Source organism: Mesocricetus auratus, unplaced genomic scaffold (genome assembly GCF_017639785.1).
Source record: "Mesocricetus auratus isolate SY011 unplaced genomic scaffold, BCM_Maur_2.0 Super-Scaffold_100029, whole genome shotgun sequence".
Classification (NCBI taxonomy): Eukaryota; Metazoa; Chordata; class Mammalia; order Rodentia; family Cricetidae; genus Mesocricetus; species Mesocricetus auratus.
Genome location: NW_024429210.1, coordinates 4,779,904 through 4,800,534, shown reverse-complemented (window position 1 = coordinate 4,800,534; position 20,631 = coordinate 4,779,904). Strand labels below are relative to the sequence as shown.

The 20,631-nt window shown below is 35.2% G+C and overlaps 1 protein-coding gene across 8 annotated transcripts in view; it reads left to right on the top strand.

The window, feature by feature from the left end:
• The window catches only part of Grik2 (glutamate ionotropic receptor kainate type subunit 2), a 581,876-nt gene that overhangs the window by 468,849 nt on the left and 92,396 nt on the right, over window positions 1–20,631 (top strand). For 6 of the 8 annotated variants that reach the window (XM_005070409.4, XM_040733252.1, XM_005070410.4 and 3 more), the window contains exon 14: window positions 949–1,166. In XM_005070409.4, coding sequence (XP_005070466.1) covers window positions 949–1,166 — 218 coding nt within the window. Of the gene's footprint in view, window positions 1–948; window positions 1,167–2,568; window positions 2,629–3,204; window positions 3,281–20,631 lie in introns of those variants that run through there. The other 2 variants (XM_040733255.1, XM_040733257.1) reach the window with 2 other exon arrangements.

Sequence of the window (20,631 nt, the reverse complement as noted above, 5' to 3'; positions counted from 1 at the left end):
ATACATCGATGAATTTAGTATATACTTTAAAAAAGAGCATTACATTCTGATATAAAGATATAATTAAAATTTAATAAGAGACAACATTTTATATTTTAACATTTTCTTTTTTAAACTTAGTAGCCTAAAATTAATAATAATGAAAACTAAAATATATTTCTCAGATCCCATTCTCAGTAATATTTCGGGGAGGCAACTCCAGCCATTTAATTATGATGTATTTATGCAATATTACATGTTTATAAAGATAAATTTGTGTTTATTTACTTACTTAATTGCCTGAATGAAGGCTAAACTTTATAATGGGAGATATTTGCTTGATCGCAAGTAAGAAAATTGTTATTTTATTTTAAAATGAGCACAGTCCTAATACCTTATACCTTTGTAAGGCATAAGAATAAATTAAATATTATATAACCATACAACATTGCTATCTAAATGGTAAAGTATTGCTTCTTTGCCATTTGTCTAAGATCAGGTATAAATAATGAATCAGAGATTGTTGAACTCTCATTAAAAAGAAACTTTCACAAATATATTAAGAAAACGAATCTGAATCTGTTTTCAGTAATTAGTTCTGAAAACCATTTAAATAATAAAAATATGAAAAATGCATGGAGTTTATAAATGTAGATGTTTATCCCCCTCCCTTCTAATGTTACTTTTCTAAGACTTTTTACATGCTAATGTTTTAATTGTCATGTGGAGCCATCTCAGGTAAGGCCAGTTTCCTGTCACTATACATGATACGTTGTTTCTAGAAGTGGCATAGTACTAAAATTGACCTCTGCTCTTCCAAAAGCTGTTGCTTGTTTACGGAAGCAGTATGTCAGTGTTTGACTTATACTTTTATTACACAGTGATCCCATTCTTCCACTGTGACCAAACATGTATGACAGTTGATCCAATTGTCTGTATTCGTTTCACCTTTCCCCCACTTTCTGTTAGGTTCTGAGCTCATGCCCAAAGCGCTGTCCACCAGGATAGTGGGAGGCATTTGGTGGTTTTTCACACTTATCATCATTTCTTCGTACACTGCTAACCTAGCCGCCTTTCTGACTGTGGAACGAATGGAATCTCCTATTGACTCAGCTGATGATTTAGCAAAGCAAACCAAGATAGAATATGGAGCAGTAGAGGATGGTGCAACCATGACGTTTTTCAAGGTAAGTTTTACTTGCTATTGAAACAAAACCATGAAACTACAATCTTTTCTATTTATAAATGTAATGAATAGTTATACCATTATGTGTGCCATATAAATAATAGCATGTAACTTAAGGCGTGATAGTTGTACAACTAAAAATAAATGCCCATAATGTCTAATTTTATTACTACTTGAAACAGTGAGAAGCACAAATACCGATGTTGATTATTGAATATTTAGAAACATTGGAATGGAAAAATTAAAATTTAGTGTATTTCACAATTGATAATAAATAAAAATTTTCCCAAAGGCAACATTTAAATGAGATTTTAACTTTGAGTGAAAATGTGGTTTTATTAAAAAGTAACAGCAGATTCCAATCTTATGCATCTTCTAATATGGAATACTTGCATGCAAGAGTGTTTCTAATCTATGCATTTATTTCAGTTAAAGCAGACTGCAATAACTGAAGGAAGAGTCAGATTTTATGATCTATATATTTATCCAGTCTAAAATTTGTCCATGTCATTAAATCCATAGTGGTCGCCAGAGAAACAACTTGTACAACAATTCTGTGAATGGTACAGTTGTGTGATCTTCCTAATACAGAGTGCCTTCTAGTCCTCATTTCTCAACTGATGCTCCTTCTCTGGAAAATAATATAGCAAAGAGCAAATTTCCAACTGGTTTTCTAATGGCCAGTCTGTTTGCTTTTGTAATTTATCAAGTACTTGCTTATGGATTACTATTCTTTTTAAGTACTGGCAAATGCATTTACTGTTCATTTAAATATGACTGAAAGCTAATATAAAACAGAGAATTTTATTCTGAAATTATCTCACATTATTCAATTATTTCATTAAACATGCTTTACCAGCCTACCTAGTACCAGAAATAGCCCACCTCATTGTCTGCACCACTGGAGGAACTACAATCTAGTAATTACTTCCACGGATATAGAAGTTTGGTTACAGATAGAAGAAAACATTCACAATGATATCATTATTATTTAAACCACAAGCACACAAAGTATGTATTTATTGTGAAAATTCTTATAAACCTGTACTAGTTTTGAACAATACAATTCTAAAGGAAATCAAATTTCTCAAAACTAGTTAGATTCTATTTATTTAGCTATATATTATTTTAAATTTTAACTGAACTTATATTATCTTATGGTTAATAAAGATTAGAATTTTTATGTTGGATTAAAATCATTACTAGTTAGTGAGATTTATTAATTAAATATCATTTAAACATTTAACTCAATATGCACTCTTTGGCTACATGAAGAACAATTGATCAACTTTCCCTAATTATGTGGAATCATTAGTTTTATTTTAAAATAACTTTTGAATTTTAGATATTTTCTTACAAATACCACTTGTAGAAATGACTAAATGTACTGGTTTAATCCCCAGAAACAGCTGAGCTGACAAAGGTTAACTCTTGAATACCAGGCATCAGCCTGGGAATCCAGCATGGGACTGATCAAGACCCCCTGAATGTGGGTGTCAGTGAGGAGGCCTAGGTAATCAATTGAGCCTTGGGCAGCAGATCAGTACCCATCCCGACTATACACACGGACTTTGGACTCCCATAGAACAATGTGAGGTGCACTCTCACCCTGAACCCTTGGGGAAGGGTATAGGCCCTGCCCTATATGAAATGACAGACTATGGACACCCCCATGGAGGGCCTCACCCTCCCTGGGGAAATAAGGGGATAGTGGGGGGGTTGGGGGAGGGCACGGGAGTATGGGAGGGAAAGGGAGAGGGACCTGGAACTGACATGTGAAGCAACCTTGTTTCTTATCTAAATTTAAACTGAAAAATAAATTAATGAATAGAAACAAAAAAGAAATGACTAAATGTATGTTGTCCTTAATGAAGTTTTTAGTGAGTAGTACATCTAAATTATTTCTGTGTGCAAGGGCATTCTGGAGCTGAGCTTGTTTAATTTTACTGATCAAATGCCCAACACAATGATTTGATACTAGACATGATTGATTTATGTGCTGATGGATTTCAGATTTTAATTTCGCTTTTATCTTTTAGAAAACTCACATATTTTGCTACAAATCCTGTCATTATCCACATGGCTCATGTAAAGAACATGAAACTATTCAAAAATGTAATTATCTTTTATTCTCTGGATTGTTTTCCCTGTTTAAACTTCCTCACTTTCTTAGCATTCTCTTAAATCCCCTCAACTTCTTACCTCTTGTCTTCTATTGTGGCAAGCCTATCTACTTTCACTCTTCTTTGCCACTGACTTTGCTTCCTACTCTTATATGTTTTATTTTTCTGACTTTCACACAAGTTTGCCTCTAGCACATAGAGAAATTGATAGAAAGCAACTTCTATTTCCAACAGCACAGGTTTCCTTCAGTACTGGAAACTTCAGGAATGTACACTAGTTGCAATAATAGCCATACAGAGATAATTACTGAGCTAACAATTACCTTCTGTTGCTGATTGTATCCTATGCTAAATTCTTACTGTTGAAATCAGGAGGGAAAAAAGCAGAAAAGCTTACAGGAGACATGAATTGTAGATTATTCTTTAGATACACTTTTTAAAATGCAGTACCCATCCCGAGTATACACACGGACTTTGGACTCCCATCCAACAATGTGAGGTACACTCTCACCCTGAACTCTTGGGGAAGGGTCTAGGCCTTGCCCTATATGAAATGACAGACTATGGACACCCCCATGGAGGGCCTCACCCTCCCTGGGGAAATGAGGGGATAATGGGGGGGGTTGGAGGAGGAGGGGAGGGAAAGGGAGAGGGCCCTGGAACTGACTTGTGATGCAACCTTGTTTCTTATCTAAATGTAAACTGAAGAATAAATAATTTTATTTATTTAATGATATCTTATTTAGAATCATTGATTTCTGAAGGAATGCCAATCAAGTTTTCTTAATTTGACAAGCTCCTGCTATTGTCTGTGCTGAATTGCTCAGTACCAGAAACGTTTTTAAAAATTGTAGTATTAGTATTAGCAAGAAGAGACACCTAGACATCTAGCTTTAAGGGGAAGATTCTGGTGCTGTGGCGACACAAGCAGTTAAGATGCTCCACAGCATTGCTTAACTCCATTTCCAGAGACAATGATGCCTTTGTTTATTGAGCTTCAATGAGTATTGGCTGCAGAACTGATCACTGGTCTTTTTTCCCCATCCATTGAACAACACATTTTCTATAGATATAGCTGAGGTAAATCCAAGTCGTAGCAACAACAGAAAATCCATATGCATAATCAGTAACTGCAGAGCATCACCACCATAGCATTAGTGGTACTAAGATGATACAGAAATGGGAGTTTGAGGAAATTATAAGAACACATCAAAAAGGAAATAAATTCTTTCTTAAAAGATGATAATTATTACACTAGAATTAAAACCTCACCCCAGTTCTAAATATTATATGCAAAATGCTGCCAAGGGGCAGTTAGTTCTTATCTCTATTGATGATAAAGACTAAGATAATGAATAAATGATAGAGGATCAAAAATACCTTAGCTACCATCTGCAGGATCTCTAGCCTCTTTGGAAAGCTCCTTTATTTTACTTCATTTATTATTTTTTATTCCATGGTTTTCACAAAGCTGGTTGGAATAACTTGTTTCTGTGCAACCCATGATTATGGGTTCACAGACTATTTACGGTCCACCTTTCCCAATTACTGACTTAGCTACATTTACTAATACACCTGAAAGTAATGATGCCAAAATAATTCATGCTGAGTATTTAAAAAACAAATTCTGCCACTTAGGTTTTTTGTTTCTTAGTGTAAGTGGTAGCAATTACATTTCAGTGGTTGTTATTAATAAAAGAAAGGAAAGATAATAATATAGAAGTACAGAATCAGAGACTCTGAGTTCCTGATTCTACCACCTACTTACTAGGTATGTTTCTATTGTCTGACTCTCTATGCCTTGGTTGTAATGACAAACAGGTCAGTTCTCACTAAGTGAATTCTAACTACGGAATAAAAACCTTTAAAAATGACATAGTAAATGCTTCATAGCAATGAAGAAAGTTCACGATTTAAAATCATCCTACAAGTGTCTCGGGATTCCAGTCTTCACAGAATCTCTAAGTTTGGCCTTTCAGCATTTTCTGATTTTGGCACATTTTCTAATGAACTGGTTTCATGACCACAAGTTAAGCATTGTTTGACTATTTTTAAAAGGATTATGTCATATTTGTCTGATATAGTTCTTCATTTTTAAATTGCTAATGTATGACAAAAGACACATTGTATGTAGATAATTTTCTTAGAATTTTCTAGATATCTAGGTCAGTGTACTTTGAAATCATGCTTCATCAAGCTGTAACTGGGAGATTTGAGGGAGCATTTTCCTAAATTTCTGAAAAGAGAAAATTTAAATGATTTAATATGAAGTTTTCATATAATTTTATTTTTTTAGTTTTACGAGACAGGGTTTCTCTGTTTTATTTTGGAAGCTTTCGGTCCAGCCTAGCCTCGAACTCACAGAGATCTGCCTGCCTCTAACTCCCGAGTGCTGGGATTAAAGGTGTGTGCCACCAACACCCGGCTATTTTCAATAAAATATTTTTTTACTCTTTTTTTCCTCAATATATATTTTCTTTAAATTAGAAATGTGGATGTTTCACATGTCAGTCCCAGCTCCCACTCCCAGCCCTCCTCCCTTGTTCCTCTGCCAGCCTCCCAGTCCCCACCCAATCTCCACATCATTCCCCAGGGAGGGTGAGGCCTTCCTTGTGGAGCATCTCTAAAGTCTGTCATTTCATCCAGGACAGGACCTAGGCCCTTCCCCATGTGTCCAGGCTGAGAGAGCATCCCTCTATTTGGAATGGGCTCCCAAAGATCATTCATAAACCATGGTAAACACTGATCTACTACCCAAAGCCCCAGTGATTTCCTTGCCTTCTCCCTGGCATTACATTCATGGAGTCTGGATCATTCCCCTGTTGGCCTCTCATCCATCCATCAGTCTGGGATTCAAGAGCTCCCCCTTACCCGGTCAGCTGTCTTTGTGGATTTCATCATCATGGTCTTGACCCCTTTGCTCATCACTCCTCCATCTCTGTCACTAGGTTGCAGGAGTTCAGTTCAGTGTTTAGCTGTGGGTATCTGTCTCTGCTTCCATTAGTCCCTGGATGAAGGTTCTAGGGTGGAGTATAGGGTAGTCATCAACGCTATCATCAAGGAGGGGCTATTAGTGTAGTCTCTCCACTATTGTTTAGTTTGCCAGTTGGTGTTATCCTTATAAATCTCTTGAGTTCTCACTAGTGTCAGGTCTCTCCTCAAGCCTATAATGACTAGATCTATTATGGTATATCTTATCCTGCTCTCCTCTATTCTTACCTCGAGTCAACCTTCCTGCTCCCGCATGCCTTCTTCTCCCCTCCTCTTAACCCCTCTCTTTTTCTGGGGTATCATGCATATCTTTCTTAGGGTTCTCCCTATTTCCCAGACTCACTAGCAGTGAGATTGTAGGCTTACATTCCCCTGATCCATATCTAAAATCCATATATGAGTGAGTAAATACCACGTTTGTCTTTTTCTGTCTGGATTACCTCACTCAGGATAGTTTCCTCTAGTGCCATCCATTTGCCTGCAAATTTCAAGATTCATTGTTTCTCTCTGCTGAGTAGTACTCCATTGTATAAATGTACCACATTTTCTCTATCAACTCTTCAGTTGTGGGGCATCTAGGCTGCTTCCAGCATCTAGATATTATATATAATGCTGATATGAACATAGTGGAACAGACATCCTTGTTGTGTGAATAGTCATCTTTTGGGAATATGCCTAAGAGTGGAATTCCTAAATACTGTTGTGATTCAATTTGTCTGCCAGTATCACTATGTACCTATGTTTTTCAATGGGATATTGCTAGTCCATTTCAGAAATTACTCTTTCATTCAATAAATATTAACTCAACATTTCTTCTGTGTTCAGATTGCATCTATGCAATCAAAATAGACATTACATACCTCTCAGACCTTTCCTGCTCCTTCTACCTGCTATACATCAAGTTTCTTAATCACTTTGCAAGTGGAAACCATCCTCATCACTGAACAACTTTTACAATTACTATCTAAATGCTCACTTCCCCAGTTTTGTATCTAGTATTCTCTACACTGTTACTGAAGCGACTTCAAGTTCTCTAACATGACAACTGTCCATGTGCATTAGCACAAGTCTTTAGCATCCTGCAAAGCATAAAAAGTCCTGTGAAATCTGGCTTCTGATTTTCTGGTCATTATTCTCAGAATCACTTTTATTCATTCTCCAGTGTCTAGTGAACTGTCCTCCATATCCCCCTTCCATAGCAACCCAGTTTAACTAGTCTTTTTAAAACTTAAACCAATATTTATTCTTCCTTTATTTCTGAGCAAATTTTCTCATCTGCTTTAGACTCAAATTCCTCTAGATTGAGAAAGCTGCTGTTTCTCTTTCTAATTTCACTTCTTCTTACTTTTACCCATCCTCTTCCTCTTCTTCTTTTCTCCTTCTAATTTTCTTTTTCCTCCCCATTATTTTTGTTTTAAATCAACATGAATAGATAATTTCTTTATTTTAAAAGTCATAGTCCATGTTGAGAAATACTTTAAAAGTTCCTGTGACCAAAGATACCAAAAATTAGAAACTCTTTTACTAACCAAACCTCCATGTTTATTACCTTTGTATGATCTGTAAAGTGTGCTTACAAACTTTTCAGTTCCTCTTTATATTCCCATCTCTCTTCTACTAGTCTGTCTTAGATATTATTATACTTTATTATCTTATCTTATCATCTGTATCTGTAACTATCAATAGTTTGAACATTTTGATGTTTTATTGGTCTATATGTTTGACGAGATCCAAAGTACTTTTCTTATATTTTCTATTTGCCAATTTACTTTGAGGCATTCCTTTAAAATTTTATCTCCAGGTTTGAAAAAACAGTTTAGTGGGTAAGAGCACTCCTTCTGCAAGTGAGACAACATGAGCTCAAATCCCCAGCATCCTCATAAACTGCCAAGTATATCTCCAGTTTTTAGAGCCCCAGCACTGATGGCAGAGACAGGCAGATAAAAGATCTAGCTTCCCAGTCCTCATTGAGAAACTTGTGAGCTCCAGTTTGGAGAGAGAGACCCTGTTTCAGGGAAATAAAGCAGAAAATAAAGAGAAAGACACTTGGTATTCTGCTCTGCACTCTACATTCCCATGGATGTCTATTATCCTGGTATGTAGCTTGATCTCCCCTTTTTCCTCTTTAGGGAAACACAATTGCATTCTAGGTTCCTGTTTATAGATCTTCACAAATAAGTATAAATTATCATCAGGGTTATTTAAAAAGGAAAAAAGAAACCTATACTACAGAAAGGGTGCCATATTTTTTGAAATAGCAATAAAAGCTTACAGAATCACAGTAACAGTAGTAATAAAGGTGTCCTGTCATAACCATCATCACTTATGATGCTTTACCTAATTTCAACTCCTGTTCTCATCTCTAGTTCAGTACTTCGCCCGTGCCCCCCAGTGCCACAAGCCCAGTCATTTTTCTCTTAATTTTAAAGCATTTTATTACTATAGTTATATTTTTCCTGAAAATGTCTATGGATGTTCATGATATGTCAAATAACCTGTTATGCCCGTTGAGGAAGTCTGATAAGTCACTTGGTGGTAATTGATGCTTTCCTTTAGTTTGTGGGTCCCAGAGATCCAACTCTGCTGTACGATCAAACAGTTTTTGAATTATTCACTTTATGTCAGTGGGGCATATAAAGCCATTACATATCCCTTATCATTTGCACCCATCCTATCTTATCAGTCCAGTAGTCTCTACAAATTAAATCACACTGTGGTTATTAAACCTGAGTGAGTTGAATAGTTTTTTGGTGATAATTTGAGTTGCATGTTTTCATTAAGTCTATAGTAGTGTAAGTAAGCATGTTTTTAATCAAAAGTTAGATTTATAAAACAAAACCACTATATCTCTAGTCATAATTCTTTAGTATTCTCAAACAATAATGCTTCCTTTGATTATCCGTTGCAAGATTTGAGCTGTTATTACAAAACAGCATATTTACTGTAACAGGTTCAACAATTGTGTGTCAGCACTTAAATAGAAATTGGGTCATGATTTCTGGTATGCACATAGTTGCTACTATTACTCAGGTTTTAATCATTTCCTGCCACTGTGTACTACTAGAAATTCTTTATGGTACTTCAGTAAGTGCAGAGACGATTTCTCCCAACAAACGATGCTCATTTCATGACAGCAGTCTTATTGATTTAGGTGCTTTAACCTGTAGCATTCTTAGATCATTTCCTTGTTATTCATTAGTAGGCATTTTAAGCTGAGTAGTTAAGGTCTCTTTTCTTATCAGTACACAAAGAGAAGAAAATTATCACATAAGCAATTCTACATGTTTGACTAGAAATCTAAATAAAGTTGGAGGTGGAGGGAGGAATTGGAAGATGAATATGAGCTAGATAGAGTATGCACATGTCTGAAGTTATCAAAGAACACATTTTTGAAAAAAGATGATGTCTTTTGCACAAATATGTAAGAAAAGATAATTATTCAAATTAAAGAGGTGACATTAATTCACATGTGGGTTTATAGGATGATAGATCTGGAATGAGAGATTTCAGAATCAGACTTTTGCAGTGTTCTCCTTGTCCTTATTACTCTGCAGTTATTTAAGGAACTACTTTGACTTCTTCCTCTGTTGTAGGAAGATTAAGACTGAGTTTTACTGAGAATAGTTCATTGCTATACAGCTTCAACTCTTGTTTTTTTTTGTGGTTCAGAATTTCTCAATATCTCTTTTTATATTAAACAATGTGGTAGTTTGAAGGAAAATATTACCATGAGTTTGTGGGGAGTGCCACTATTAGGTGGTATGGCCTTGTTGAAGTGGGTGTGGCATTGTTTGGGAAGTCTGACAGTAGGGCAGACTTTGAGATCTTTTAGCTCAAGGCATGCCTAGTGGCTCAATTCTCTTCCTCTTGTCTTTGGATCAAGCTGTAGAACTCACAGCTACCTCACCAGCAACATGGTAACCTGTGCACCACCATGCTTCCCGCCATGATGATAATGAACTAAGCCTCTGAAAATATAAGCCAGCCATAATTAAACATTTTCCTTTAAAGAAGTTGCTATGGTCATGGCGTCTTTTCAAAGCAACAGAAACTCTAGCTAAGGGAAGCAAATTATGTGTCAAATAAATTCTATTCCTATTTAGACAATGGAAAACCTAATGTACTTAGGTTCCTGAACCCAAAACTACTCTTGACAATTTCTTGCAAGTGATAAATTCTTAAATAAGTAAATAGAATTTGTATAGATGTTATTTTTACTTTTACATGCATAAACGAAACAATTTAAAGGATTTATGTGCTTGAAAACTAAACTAAACTGAGTACTCATTTTAGCTTACTTATCAGTACTGATAATGAAAGATTGAAATATTGATACCTCTTTGTTTCTCATTTTCTTTTTCTAAATTCTTTTAATTTTCATTAATTCTTTGTGGATTTCACATCATGGATCCTAATCCCACTTATTTCCCTGTCTCCCCTCAAACCCACTCTCTGTCCTTGCAAACACAACCCAAAATGAAACAAAATAAAAAGTAAAAACAAAAGCTGAGCATAAAACAAGTCAAAAAAAAAATAAAAAAGCAGAGAGAGAGAAAGAAGGAGAAAGAAAGGAGAAAGAGAGAAAAAAATCTCATCGGGGAAGCTGTTACTATTTAGTTCATTCATCTTTATTGCAACTTTTTGTTGCTATGAGTCACTGGTCTGGTTCCAGGCCTCAAGTTTCTGCTACATTACCAATAATGAGCTCTCACTGGGGCTCCTTTTAAATATCCTGTTGATGTCCTGTGTCATGCAGATCCTGCAGGTTCCGGTCTGTAGTTTCATTACCCTTAATCCAACAGTTCATAGATGGGATGGATGTCGGATTAGATTTACTTTTAGCCCTGCTCCTGGGCCTGGGTGGTAGCTGGGTTGACCAGCTCCTTAGCTTTCCCTTGCTATCACTATGAAGTGCTCTCCAGTACTGAGTGGAGCCTGTTCTCCTGCTATCAGCACCTCAGATCCTATTCTCCCTGCACTAACACCATGGAGTCCAGCTCTACAGGTCTGTGTTATTTATTTTCAATAGCAAATACGGAATTGAAGATTTTCATAATCATATGATTTATTGAATCCTCTCAAGTCACATTCGCTTTGTTAATTGTACAGAAATATTTGTTATAGGCAATGCATTAAAAGTAACATTAAGTTAATATAAAAAGGTCAATATTTTTAAATAATGTTGCAGTCTTATTTAGTAATATCTACTGTGGTTTTGGTTTAAATTACTTCTTGTTGAAATAACATGAAAACTAATTCTGTACTATGCATTTTTTCTATTTCCTTAAATGGAGTTATTTTTACCCAAGGAGAATGTCTCTCTCCCTCTTTCTCCTCTAACACACAACTTATTGTGTGTGGGCCTGATCCTATGTTTATTACAGGGATTTACTATGTTCCCACTGCAAGAAATAAAATGGTGCCTTTGAGTAAAGCAGCTTCATCAGACACCAGTTTAGCATGCCAAGTTAAAGCCATCAATGAAGAAGCAGCAGATGTGAAGGCTACTTGGCATCAAAGCATATGACTCAAAGACTTTCCTATGGGAAAGAAAGTGCTTCATTACACTTTATCTGTAGTGAGAACACTGGTTCTATCAAGCTGTCTGGAAATTACAATATGATGGGTTTTATTTCTTTATTTCCCTAGTTCTTCCAGAGAGAATTCAATAGTTAAAAAGAAAGTGATAACACCATTTGGGGAATTATAAGAAGTGATTAGAGTGTTAGTGTATTTAAACTTGGAAGACCAGCAACTTTTGTCTTAGAAAGTAGCTTCTCTAAAATATCTGGGGGAAAGAAGTTTAATCCGTTTCTAATTGTTGCATTTGCAATATGTACTAATGTAGCTGTGGGATACTTTAATTGAAGAAAAAAATTATGTCTTCGACTGAATTGTAAAATCTGTTAAACTGTATTAATTGGCTTGGAAAGCAAGGAGCTAAAGTGGTTGTAATTCCAAAAAGCAGTTTGATTCTCACCCCACTGGGTATCTAGTCCACTGAGTGCAAAGATCACATCCACTCCTTGTGAAGTTGGGAGGGCAGCTCAAACAGGGTGTCACGCCTCATCAATCTTTGGAACAAAGACTCTACAGGGATGGAAAAAAACTAAATTTGATTAATATTGTTATGTAGAGCTGTAGTGTCAAGAGCTAGATAATGTTTAATAGTTGTCAGTATAAAAGTTTACAACAAATTGTCAGAGAGCATTGTGAAAGAAAAAAATGACATTCAATTTTTGGAAAAAAGATAAATATTATCCCAAAATACCTTGGAATTTAAAACTGAAATGTTTATTTTTAGACAAAAATAGTTAAATATCAAATCCTCATATCATAAAAGTTTAAGAATAAAGACCTAATTTAATAAAATTCAAATGAAGAACCTAAACAGAAATTTGTTAAGAATTTGAAGAAATAGTATATATTGCCATTGTGGTTTGTCATTTTGATTTTTCTTTTTCTTCCTTCCTTCCTACCTTTCTTCCTTCCTTCCTTCCCTTCCTTCATAATTTTCTACCTTTCTTCCCCCCTCCCTTCTTTTCTCCCTCCTTTACTTCCCTTCTACTTCTATCTTTTTCATTTGTGTTTAGATTTTAGTAGTGAGTTTCAACATTTGAGTACCTGTGAAACACAATGGTGATTCTGCCCTTCTTATAGTTCATTAATTATAAGATGAATTTCCTGAAATTATCCTTAATTCATGATCTCCTTGACAGTCAGTGCTCTCGGTTTTGGAGGTATTTTTGCTTTATGAGAAGGAAAGCTATTCTTTTGTATTTAAACACATATTGGGAGTCCCAAACTCAGTTTTTCATGCCTTCACTTAATGCAATTAACAAACTAATACAAGCCCTCAGCCCCCAAATATTCTTTAATAGGATCTACTATCCTTTCCCCAAAGTATATTAACTTTAACATTACTTTGTGCTCTCCTGGAAAGAACTGATTGAAGACTCTAAACACCAATTAAGCTTTGCTTCTTTATTAATAAAGTAAAGGTAGATATGGATTTTTATACATACCCTCCTGTTCAAAGCTTTGATTTTTATTTCAACACAATGCAATACTATTTCTTTCTAGAGAAGAGAAGGATTTCATGTCCTGTCCCTGTCTGATGCTCATTGATAACTACTTTTATGCATATTTATAAGGACAAAGCACAGTCAGTTCATTAACTGTCCCTATGATTCCATATGCTTCATTTGAATCCCGGATTAGTATAATCTCTGTTTAGACATAAACAATAGTGCTTTAAAAATAAAACAGTTACATATTAAAATGGAAAATGCTTTGTTCTTGAAATTGTCAGATTGTGAAACAAACAGAAACCTCATCAGGCATCAATATTAGTAGCTAAGCTTGTAGATGGTTGTCTAAAGTATAGTTGTGAACCTGATATATTCAGGGAAATTCTTGGTTAACATAATAAATAGCAAGATTTCTAATCACTGAATGTGTCAGAATGTGTCTGTGTTCATGTTTGTGGGAGAGTGTGCCCTATAAGATGAACACATGACATCTTAAAGGAACATATATATAGATGGCATATTATTCAGTTCTTACAACAAGATCCATACTAATTTTTTAAGTTTGTTTATTTTATTTCACTTTGCATTCCAACCATAGTTCTCCCTGCCACTTCTCCCACATGGTAAGGACTCCCAAGTGCACCAACAAAGCCTGGCCCATTAAATTGAGGCAGGACCAAGCCCATCCCCTCTGCATTAAGGCTGAACAGTAATTGATGGTTCCACAATCAAGCATCAGGCCAAGATCTGGAAATCCACTTGAAGATAGGGAGGAGGGAATAAATGAGCAGGAGTGATGAAGATCATGAAAGGAAACTCCACAGAGACCACTGAACCAAACTCGTAGGAACTTATGAACTCTAGACCCACAGCCAAGGAGCCTCCATGTGACCAAATCTGGCTGTCTGCATGTGGAAGACAATTGTGTAGTTGGTCTGTCTGAGGGACCCCTCACTGCAGAAGTAGTATCTTTTACCTGGTGAGTAAGTTAGCTTGTCGGAGACCATATCCTAGGGTGGGATGTCACACCAAATCAATTTAAGGGTAGAGGAGATAAAGGTTGGCACTAAATTATTTTTTCACTTCCTGACAGCATTTGAATACAGCTTCAGAATGTTATTAGCCTGGGATACAGCATGCTATTGGAGTTCAGTGAAAAGATCTGATATCTCTAAATGTAGGTGTTTCGTTTATTAAATACTGTAATTATCACTGATTAAAAGGTACACAATATATTAGCTTGCTTTGTAGGCCCCTTGACTGTTTTCGGTATTCCCTGAGATTTTGCTTCATTTTAATTTATTACAGAACAATCAAATAAAACTGAAGAACAGAAAGCAGCTTTGGTGGCTATAAATAATTTCTGATTCAATATAATTGTCTAGTATTTTAATTACATACACAGACTAGGTGCTGTACAAAACCTTACATTTTCACTTTTCAGGATATATTCGACTCCTGTTTTATTACAAATAAATGAGGGGAATATAAGGATATGCCCTGTCAATTGCTCATATAAGCACTAAATATATAACAACATCACAGTACTTACTTGCTGAATATCTTATTATACAGATAATTTTCATTGAGTTTTAAAATTTCCATATAAGGTTAAAACTTTTTACTCCTTATACACAGTTGTGTTTCTAGAAATAAACCAATTTACCTTAGCATGAAAATCTAATGCCCTTTATATTATAATTTCATTAATAGTTTGTGTTCAAATGTACATGCCTAATAGGCATTCTGTTTATTCTCTCATACAGTAGAAATAAAATACATCAAGAATCCCTTTCATTTATAATGTATTATATACTATACATATCATATATAGTCTCTATTTTATAGATTATTGTTTTGGAGTAGTTCAATTATAATTTCAAACTTGACAGAAATAGAGAAATTTTCTGTATAGTCTCTGTCTGAATACATACAGCCATTATAGTGGGAGGTGTTGTAAACATATAATGGATCATTTATTATAATTCATAAATCAAGATCTATGTACCATTACCCAGAGTACATTATTTATATTATGGCTCATTCTTAGTACCTTATTTTCTAATGGGCTGTCTAATTTTACAATTTCCCTGTTTATCAGTGTACCATGCTATGATGTCCTATATGGAGATTTATGTTCTCAATCTACTATATATAATACAATGGCTAGATGTGATATATGTTATTATGTATATGTATTAAAGTAATAATACATATATGTGTTCATAGGATTTGTTTTCAGAAGATTTAAAGGGTTGTTGGTTAAAAAATCTAGAATTTGCAAGATACCTTGAATCCAAGCACTTCAAAATGTAGTTAAAATGATAAATAATTAGTGATCTGAATCCATGCTCAAATAGTAAAAAATAAATTCCATTTTAATGTTATTCCATTTTGAAAATAGTAACTATTATTTTGTGAGCAAGATTCTTTTTCATAAGTAAAAAGTGATTTCTCATCAAAAATATGATTTAGGAAAAACAAGACAAATTACTGAGGTCTAATTAGTGAAGATGATATCTAGTATCCTGAGTTTAAACCACAGGATTTTCTTTATAATTATATATTACTCATTGTTTTTCACTTGTTTTCAGTGTGAAAACTTCAAGCTTCAACATATGTGTGCCATTTCTTTTATTTTTTTAGTGAAAACTGATTATAGTAACCTTTTTAGGAATATACTTCAAACATTCATTATTATTCAACTAGATTAAAAGCACTGTTATAAGTTGCTTATAAGGTACCATGAGATAAAAATCTAAGACAGATAGCACTTGTAATCAGTTCTAGACATTTACCAAAGTTGTCACGCTAAAATACAAAGTATGTGCTCATATGTAAATATATATATGGAAACATGCATCTACAGAAAATAGTTACATGTAACTAGGTAAACAGCGGTTCTTAGTGCATAAAAAAAGAAACAGAAACTGCTTAGAATGCTCAATTTAACAAATGTTTTCAGGCAAATCTTAAAGTAAAAAAGCATAAATTTGACACTAACATAATTAGTATGTTATTTCTAATATCTCTAAATAAAAGAGGAAATATTGTATAAATGAAGTATTTTGAACTAATGTATTTTCAGTTATTAAATTATATTAATAAATATTTAGAAAAATGATTATAAAATATTTTTATCCACTCCAATTTACTGAGTCTTTAAACTTTTCTACACAGGTTTATTAAGACATAATTTGACAATAGTCATTATGTATATTGAAAAGTTGTTATTTTGATAGATAATTTATTACATATTTATCAGTCAGGCTAACTGAACAATATGCATTATCTGACATACATTTACCAAATTTAAAGTAAACAATAATTAGCTATGAGCTATAGCTACTGTGCTGAATAACCATGTGATTACCTCATCTGATTCCTAAATTTTTGGATACTTTCACAGACATCTTCTAATTTGCCTCACCCCTTGACACCTATTAACTATTATTCTGTTTATAGTAGCTCAGATATTTAGGCATAATAAAAATGAGTGCTTTTATGTATTAACATGGCCACTTTGACTGGATTATTTTCTCTAACATGGAGGTCTTTGTGTTCATCCATGTTGCCTGAAATTACCAGGCTTATTTTATTACTAATAGAAAGAAATATATATGCATACATAATACACAAACCAAACACACACAGTAGCACCCATCTATTTTATTCCAAAAGACAGGACATGATTCATTTTTAGTAGAAACTCACACACATTTTCTGATCTAGTCATCACTAGCTAGACAATCAGGTTGTTTATATAGCTTACATATTGTTAGTAAATAAAATTAACTTATTTGCAACGTGTATTCTTTCCCTCCAGCTGCCTGTGTCCCACCATTGTCTCTGCCCCCAAATAACACACTATATTTATTATGAAGATGTTGACTATTTGCTATGGTTTCTTAATTGCTAGCTCTGACTTAGTTATTTACCCATAATTATTAATATATAAATTCTTATCTTACAGAGAATGCCAGAGTTGTATCCTCTCATCCTGAGATCATAACATGCAACTCTCCACCCTTGACTATATTTCCCAGAATCCTCCTTGACTCCTAATCTCACCTATCTTGTGTTCCTATAGGCCAACAGTGCTTTATTCATCAATATACATAGAGGGACTTCCTCCATCACTAATCTGCCTTTCAAAATGAAAAAATGAGAAATACTGTCTGTGCAGCTTCATTTCCATCTCAGAGATTCAGCATGAATGGCTTTGGATTAAAATTTAGTTTCTCTCCTTAAAAAATTGTTCACAATATTCTTGCATACATCTTTTTTTTCTTTTTTTTTAATTTTAAATAGCTTGTTTTACATGTCAATCCCAGTTCCCTCTTCCTTCCCTCCTCCCTCACCCCTCTACCACCCCCCCATCCTCCCATCCTATTGCCAATTCCTTCTGCATAGGGGATATCTAGAGTCTATCATTTCACTTAGGGTAGGGTCCAGGCACTTCCCTAAGAGTCCAGGCAGAGAGAGCAACACTCTATGTGTTATGGACACATGATATCTGTTAGTATTCGAGGGAGAAACACTGATCCACTGCTCAGGACCCCATAGGTAGCCCAGGCCTCCTCATTGACTCTCACATTCAGGAGTTCTGGATCAGTCCCATGCTGGCCTCCCAGCTGTCAGTCTGGGGTCCAAGAACTCTCCCCTGTTCGGATCAGCTGTCTCTGCTGGTTTTGCCAGCCCATTCTTTGCCAATTTGCTCTTCGCTCCTCTCTGTCGCTAGGTTCCTTGGGTTCTGTTCAGTATTTAACTGTGGGTGTTTGCCTCTGCTTCCATCAGTCACTGGATGAAGGCTCCAGGATGGTTATAGACATCAAGTTCATTATCAGGAATGGGCATTCGAGGTGGTCTCTACACTATTGATTAGCTTGCCAATTGGTGTCATCCGTTTAGAGCACTAGAGGTCACAATGGTGCCTGATCTGTCTTCTAACCTATGATTCCCTCTTCCCTCTATCCTACCCCCCCAGTCGACCTTCCTGTTCCTCCACATCCTACTCTGTCTTCCACTTCTCCCCCTCTGTATTTCCCAGGTCCCCTTCACCCCCCCGGCCCCTCGCCGTGTTCCCCATACATCTTATTCACAACAAAATATTTGTTAGTTCGCATCACCTCCCCCCAATGACAATATATCTCTGTATAGCTCTGGCTGTTCTGGAACTCACTCTGTAAACCAGGCTATTTTGAATCTCAGACTTTCTGCCTTTGCCTCCTGAATAGTGGGAATAAAGGTGTGTGCTACCATTGACTGATTTATTTCACATCCTATAAGTTTGGTTTTTAATAAAATATTTGTTTGTTTATTTTTATTTTTCAATCCCAGTTCCTATTCCCTCCACTTTTCCCACTCCCCCCACCTTCTCTTCACCCCCACCTCAGATCTGCTCCTCAAAGAGCACTAGCTCAGATCAGCTGATTCTGTGTTTCCCCATCAAGATGCTGACTCCTTAGTTCATGTTATAGCTCCTCTCTTACTTTTATTGTACTCTCGTAGCTCGGACCAATGGTTAGTTGTGGGTTTTTGCATCTGCTATAATCTGTTTTTAGAAGAGAGTTCTAGCTCTCTGGGGTTGTGGACTGGTTGTAGGATGCCTATCCTTTTATTTATGTCTGGTATACACTTATGAGTGAGTACATACTATTTTTGTCTTTCTGGGTCTGGGTTACCTCACTCAGGGTGTTTTTTCTAGTTCCATCCATTTGCCTGCAAGTTTAAAGATGTCAGTGTTTGGTACCACTGAGTAGTAAGTACTCCATTGTGTAAATGTACCACATTTTCTTTATCCATTCTTCAGTTTAAGGACATCCGGTTGTTTCCAAGGTCTGCCTATTATTAATAATATTGCTACAAACATAGTGGAGCAAATGTCCTTGTGGTGTGTGTGTGACTCCTTTGGGTATATGAACAAAAGTGCTATTATTGGATCTTGAAGTAGATTTGTTAATTTTCTGAGAAATCACAATACTGATTTCCATACCAGCTGTACAAGTTTGCATTCCCAACAGCAATGGAGTAGTATTCTCCTTACTCCACATCCACATCAGGATAACTTGTCATCAGTGTTTTTGATCTTAGCCATTCTTATCTGTGTGGCATGAATATTGCATTATGTGTCTTTGGTAATTTTTGAGATTGTTTTGTTGAGAGTTCTCTGTATAGATCTGTACCTCATTTTTAATTGGATTATTTGTTACTTTGATTTCTAGTTTATTGAGTTCCTTTTGTGTTTTGGATATCAGTCCTATGTTGGATGTAGGTTTGGTGAAGAACTTTTCCCATTCTGTAGGCAATCATTCTGTCTTGTTGACAGTCTCCTTTGCTTTACTGAAACCTCTCAGTTTCAGGAAGTCCCATTTTTATTGTTGTTCAAAGGGGTTGTGCTACTGGTGTTATATTTAGGAAGTGTTTTCCTGTACCAATGTGCCCAAGGGTTTTACCAACCTTATCTTCCATGAGGTTCACTGTGGGTGGAGTTATTTTGAGGTCTTTAGATATGAGTTGTATGCATGGTCATAGATATGGATCTATTTGCATTCATCTACATGTCTTTGAATATTACTCACTGTTAGCTCAACGTTGCCTCTAACTGCTCTTCATACTGCAGTTTCACTTGTATTGAGATGACAGATTTATTTAAACTCCACCAAGAAATTTTTGTATGTGCTTTTGTCACCTAAAAATAGATCTGCATTATAATATTTAATGCTATGATTAAAATAGATCGAGTTTTAAAAATTACTTCTGTTAATAACTTTAAGTAAAAAGCTAAAATAAAGCCAGGTGGTGGTGTGTATACCTTTAATGCTCACACTTAGGAGGCAGAGGCAGGTGGATCTCAGTGAGTTTGAGGCCAGCCTAGTTTACCAAGTGAGTTCTAGGATAGTAAGTACTGTTACACACAGAAGCCCTGTATTGAAAAACAATCTGTCAAAAAAACAAACAAAAACCAGTCAAACAAACAAAGAGAAAAAAGAATCATGTTACTAAATTCAAATTATGTATAAATTATTACTTACTGCATCATGAAGAGTAAAAATTAAAAGCAAATGCAAATAAAATAAAAATGTTTGACTAACAGCAAGTACAAAGTTTGGAAAAGATCAAAGTTGAAGATTTGGGATTGTATAGCCTAAGCTGACTTATAAAAATATTTTAAGTGGTCATTGTGAAGAAAGTATCTCAAGTAAAACATAGAAAGTGTTACCAGCTTCTTTTTACTTATGTCAAATAATCAAGATATTAGTTAATTAAAGTTAATCACACAAATGGACCTAACACCAAAGAAAAAGCACAACCACAAAAC